The sequence below is a fragment of the Falco punctatus genome (assembly GCF_963210335.1).
Source record: "Falco punctatus genome assembly, chromosome: 2".
Taxonomy (NCBI): domain Eukaryota; kingdom Metazoa; phylum Chordata; class Aves; order Falconiformes; family Falconidae; genus Falco; species Falco punctatus.
The window spans coordinates 2289584-2295583 of record NC_137581.1 but is presented as its reverse complement, the minus strand read 5'-3'; the positions used below and the strand labels follow the sequence as shown (position 1 = coordinate 2295583).

Sequence of the window (6000 nt, the reverse complement as noted above, 5' to 3'; positions counted from 1 at the left end):
ACCAGACTGCAAAGGATCATGACTTGCAAGCTGTTTTTTTTTTTAAAAAAAACTGAATCACAAACAGCATGATGGCCTCTGTCCATAAATCACAGTCTCTCTGACACCATGTCCCCGAGGAGTGAAGTGCATTAATAGACTTGAAACTCTCTGAGAAGTGCATCTTGTGCAATTATGCAGGAACATAAATGCTCTGAGCTCAGGCAGCCTCTGAGTGCGGCGTTAATCTCCTGCTGGAAGGTTTTCAAGTCAAAGCATATCCTTCAGGAAACATTATTCCTTCTGTGTTATTCATAAAACCCCATATTTTGAAAGACTTTCCATGACTGAAGGCATCTCACACATCACAGGCGATGCTGTCCCAAAATAGTTATGCCCAAGGGAGCGGGCTGGCAGTTTTGCAAGAACAGAATGGGGGAAAGTTGTAGTTTTTCCCTTTCTTGTTTTCCTCCTCCTTTACCCAAGGCAGGATTTCTCTCTGCCTTTTCCTAGTTATTGCTGCAGATGTCGAAACCCAGTTCTGTCGCAATTTTCTCTCCCATGTGTCTCTATAGCAGTGCCCATTCATAAGAACTGAAATATCAGCTGAATATATGTATGCCTTGAGATTTCCCTCCTCTGCTGCTCTACAAGCATTCCAGGATGAAGTTTGGAAGCAGAATAATAAGGATACTTCTCACTGCGTTTGCACAACCCGTGAGATTCCTCTTTCTTCAGGACAGGAATGGAAGTCCCGTGGCTGAGAGACAGGAAAGGAACCATGAGTTCAGCCTCTGGTTTTGTCTTTGGCTTTCCTCTTCTGAACTCAAACTGCATCAACATCTGTGCTACAGCTGCTGACAGCCCTCAGTGCGCTCCTGCACGCATTAAAAGGCAAGGCAGGGATTCAGAAAGCAGCTTCAAAATGTATAGAAGCAAGGTGGCTAATTACCACCAGTGGACTCCAGCCACCCCGTTTAGATCCCAGCTCTGCAACCAATTTCTGCAGAATTCAAAACATTTTTGTCTTGGATTTTGGCTGGCTCTGAGCTGAACTGTAAAATCCCAGCCCTAGTCCAGCTGTTTTTTCCCAGCCCCACGTGCAGAAAAGGGTCAGCCTTCAGCCCCACAGGTGATGTCTTCCATCTCCCATGCAGGACACTGAGCTGCTCCTTTGCAAGCCCAGCTTAACTCTTGGACCAAGAGCAGAGCTGGAGTAACCAGCAGAGCCTGGGCAGATAGGAGCTCACTAACATGGCCTCTCCCAGGCTGGAAGTCCTGGTTTATTCATCCGTAGATGTCTGTAATTTCAGAAACAGGAGATTTTATCATGCCTTTGCACAGGATAAATGCTGCTGTCGTTTGCTGCAAACTGGTTTTAATTGTTCCAAGAAACACTTTTTCCACCGCATCCTCCAGAGAGTTTGACGCCGCTGAAGTGGCTGTAACGAGACTGGTGTGGGAGCACCTTGTGTAGCCCAGTCTGGCTGTAGTCACGGGGACTCCCTTAATGCTTGGTTTTCCATAGGAATTATCCTTTTCACTTACATGAGACGCACTCAGGGTCTGCATATGCAAATATTTGAAGGTCAAAGGCTTGCAGCGACCTAAAAGCTGGAAGAGCTGCAGGAAAGCTCTTGGTCAGAGAGTGGCAGCAGCAGGCAGGAGACAGCACCAGGCTGGGAGCCACCGGGCCAGCACACCCAGAGAAACACTCCCTTTCCAAGGAGTTCATGGGCTTTTTTAGAATCCTAGAACAGTTTGGGCTGGAAGTAACCTTAAAGACCACCTAGTCCAAACTCCTGCCATGGGCAGGGACACTTTCCACTGGACCAGGTTGCTCACAGTCCCATCCAGCCTGGCCTGAAATGTTTCCAGGGATGGGGCACCCACAGCTGCTCTGGGCGACTCTGCCAGTGTTTCGCCTGCATCCCATTCCCACATGATGCAATACCAAATCATATTGCTAATTCATGTATAGCTAATGCATATATAGCTAACTGAATTCCCACAGCCCAAGGGGGTGGTGGCTGCTGTCCCCTCCTCGCACTGGGCTGTGTGTGACGGCCATGGCCGGGCTGCATGCCCTGTGGCATCTGTTAGCTTACAGCCAAATTCCCCTTCAGCTCTAATGCTTTGCAGAAAGCTCTTTGCACCCTACAAAGGAAAAGATGGGTGAGCAGCTTTTGGGGCTGCAGGAGAAACCTGTCTGACCATGGAGATGCAACCTGGTGCTGTGCCAGCGAGCAGCCAGCTTGGACCATCGGGGCAAGGATGTTTTGCTGCAAGGAGGTGATACTTCTCTGCCTTCCAGGGTGCTCTGCCAAACACCCAGGTCCTGGGGTGAAGCGGCAGCCTTGTGCACGTTGAAAACTCCTGCTGGCTCACAGCAGCTAGAAAAAGAGTAAAAGGAGTCAATAGATGGTGCTCTTCTTTCGTGCAATATCGCAGCTTGATATTGCTGCTGGAAGCGGTGTCCACCTTTCCCTGCTGCTCTCTGGGCATGGGGGCTGATGACCCCCTTGTCTGGGCCATTTTGGGTGTCTGCACCTTGCTCCTCTGCAGCTGGAGAGTGTCCTCTTCCCACCGGGTTATTCCCCCCTGTCAAAGAGCTGCGACCCCCTACACCCAAATTAATCATCTTTTGTGGGTCCTGGGGGACTGCCTGTGTATGCTGCACAGCCTTTCTGGAAAGAAAGGAGTTATGCAGCTGTAAAATATTAATAGGTTTTTTTAGATCTAATAATGCCTTCCTGTGATACTGCAGTGCCGACGAGAGCTGATAAAGTTTATTTTCTCTGCAGTGCATTATCTGTCTGATGCAGCCCTGCTCGGGAGGACAGCTCAGGGTCACTTGGGCGAAGAGTATTTTTGAACGCACTGATTTGGCTGTCTCCTACTTAGCAAAATGCATCTCTGCTGCTAGGGCTAATAAAGTGCTTGTTTAATTACTATTTAATGAGCTTGTGTGGGGAAAACAGATAATCTTCCCTTCAGAAACATCAAGCCCCTCCGCCCAGCGTGCCCCGTTTCCCATGGCTGGGCATCCCGTCTGTCAGACACCATCAAGAAACACCAGGAGGAAAATGTGACTGCACCTTTCTCAGCTGCTGCTGCACCACGACCCTGAGTTGGAAAATATCCCATTTGGACTTTCCATCTGGGAGCTTGTGGCTTTTGGGATGAAAAGAGAATGGGGAACCCACCAAAGATCTCTCCATCTCCCCCAGTACTCGTATTCTCCTTGGATGTGACTTTGCAGCTGTCCTGATTCCCAGGCTGCAACATCATGCAATACAAGTGTGAATTGGGAAACCTCGCCTGGGTTTGTGCACCTGTTTGCAATTGAGACAGCCCCAGACACCGATGCTCAGGGCAGCGGAGGCCGTGTACACCCAGGCATCCTTGGGAGAGGCAGCGGGAGGGACCAGCAGCAGCACCGGGGCAGGGTGTGTTGTTCTGGCCGAGTGGCAGCAGCAGGTGAAGGGGTGAATCCAGTCCTCTAGAATTTGAAATCCAGGTTTTGGAAGATGTTCAAAACAACCTCTTTGTTGTTGGTGTTTTTTTTTTTTTTTGAAAAAGATGTACTCAAATGGTTTTTATGGAGACTATACAGTGATCTTGGAAGATGCGTGCAGGGTAAGGGTGTATGATCCACTGAGAGAGCAGCAGCTCATGGAGTCTGATGGTATTTGATCCTGAAAATGTTACCTCCAGGGACTGTGGGTTATCAAGCCAAGCAGTAAAACACATTCAGCATTAACTGTCCAGACCAAACACCTCATGCCAGCCTTGTGTTGGCATCCTCTTCATCCCCTCAAAATTCAAGGGAGGTAACGATGGCCACAGCAGTCCTGGAGCCCTACCAAACCTGTGCTCCCCTGGACCGAGGGCATGAGCCTCGAAGGATCCATAACTGAGGCTGTTCTGCTAAGACCTTTGCTTTCTTGACCTTTTTCCAAGTTATCAGGTCCCTGAGCAGCCTCTGGGCTTCCCACTACCATGGCACAGTAGCAGGCAGAGAGTGAAAGGGCAGGGAGCTGGAGATGGACTGTCTTCCCAGTCCCACCTAAAAGCTGTATAAAATCAAACTCTGCATCTGAGCTAGTGCATCTGCAGATGGTCACAGAGAGGTTCCTGGATTTTCTGAGCAGAGAAATATATAGGCAGAGTTAGGGCTTGTGGGGAGAGCCAATTTTCCCAGTCAATGGTGGGAATACTGAATTTTGAAGCTGCAAAAGGCCAGTGAGGCCGGAGGTCCAGAGGATGAACATCCAGGACCTGTTTTGAGAGAGGCAGTTTATGCCGCTCTCTGGAGAACCTGAAATATCTCCAGCTGTGTTTCGTGGTGGTTCCATCACCTTCTTCTGCAGAGGTGACGGAGAACAACATCCTGGAGTGGATCGAGCCTACGGAGTGGGTAAAGATGAGCATCCTCACTTGGGTGCCTGGATGTATTTCCAAGCCCACAGGTTAAACGCAGCACCTCCAGCCAGCTCCTGTTGAGGACCACATCCTCACACTACATCCCCCTGCCTCCACCCAAAGATTGCAGGTGTCCCAGGCTGTGATGAGCTAAACCCCCCTGTGATGAGCTTTGCCTCTCTGGTGGTGCTCAGCAGTGGGTCCCAGCAATTCCAGGTTGTAGGACAACCTCTGTACCTCTGCTCACACAAAAGGGACAACCGAGCTTTTCTTTGCCAATGCATTTCCAGAACAAGCTGATAGCTCTGTCTGCTTTCACCCCACACCTCTGTTCATGGTGTCTAAGTGCAGGCAGCAGCTCATCTCCCCCATCTCTCTGCAGCACAGAGATGGCCAGGGCCAGCTCCAGCCGTGGCACACACGGGTCCACGTCCCCATCCCAGCCGGCAGCAGATGGAGCAAATCCAACAACCAGGGGAGAGGAGGAGGAACAAACAGCGAAGGCTGGTGGGGCTGAGAAAGCACCAGAACTCCAAAGAGACAAATTCCAGTTTGCCTTTGACAGCTTTAACGGGGGCTGGCTGTTTGTTAACTCCTCCAGTTCTTATCTGGAAGTGCCTTAGTAATTAGTGCAAAAAAACAATGGGGAGAGATATCGAAAAATAAATACTCTGGGGTTATATAAACAAACGCTCCCAATCACAAATCCCAGGCTAACACCACAGCTTCGTAAGTTAAAGAAATAAATGCAGATAAAGCAAATGGAATAAGAAAATGAATGTAAAGAAAAAGCTCTAGAGGGATGGGACCCTTTGCAGGGAGGAGAGCCAGGAGATGGAAAGAAAGCAAAGACCGGTTTGGAGACTGGGACTATTGTGTAAGCGGTTTGCAAAGCCCTGTATCAGCAAACCACATGGGCAGCTCTGTCATTTTTGGATTGCAACTTCAGGAGAAGGGAAAACGAAAAAAAAAAAAAATTCCTATTGACAGAGATTGCAAAAGTTTTGGTGAAAATGTACTCCGGCTTTTGAAATTGCAGCCTAAGCCCCACCTCCACACACCCATCCCCACCTCCAGGCTGGGAAGTAAAAGTAGTGAATGGCCTCAGCAGCCGCTGGCAGAGGAAAACTTTTGCTCCCAGCGCAGTGGGACTGGGATCGGGAGAGTCCTGAAATTGTGAGTATGGCAGCAGCTGCCCTCTGCGAGGAGATGCTGAGGATGACTTTGGTACCGAGCTCTGCCTCCGAGCGGCAGGGCGGGCTGGGGGTCTGCTGGATGCGAAATTTCTCACGCTGCTTTTCCTGAGTTGTTTTGCAAGACTCCTTGAACCCTTTTGGCTTAGGAGCTGGATTTTCCCAGCAGCTTAAAAGCTAAAGGGGGAAAAAAAGGAGCGACTACAAATGTTCTGCGCGCCTGTTGCGTGCCAGCTTTCTGCACATGTCTTTTGTCGCTTCCTCTCTGCTTGCGTCTATTTATTTGAGTCTTTTTTTCCAGTAAGGCAGCTCCACTTATTTCTCCCTTTGCAGGGAGTTTTCCCATTCCCCAAGGCTGCCACTGTTGGTTTGTCTTACAGGTTTGCTTCTCCTTTGACAGCAG

The 6000-nt window shown here is 49.5% G+C and overlaps 1 protein-coding gene across 1 annotated transcript in view; it reads left to right on the top strand.

The window, feature by feature from the left end:
• The first annotated feature begins 5042 nt into the window (after positions 1-5042).
• SLCO2B1 (solute carrier organic anion transporter family member 2B1) overlaps positions 5043-6000 on the top strand; it is a 70014-nt gene continuing 69056 nt past the window's right edge. The window contains exon 1 of the mRNA XM_080376114.1: positions 5043-5580. Within this exon, the coding sequence (XP_080232240.1) occupies positions 5207-5580 (374 nt within the window). The 5' untranslated portion in view covers positions 5043-5206. The remainder of the gene's footprint in view (positions 5581-6000) is intronic.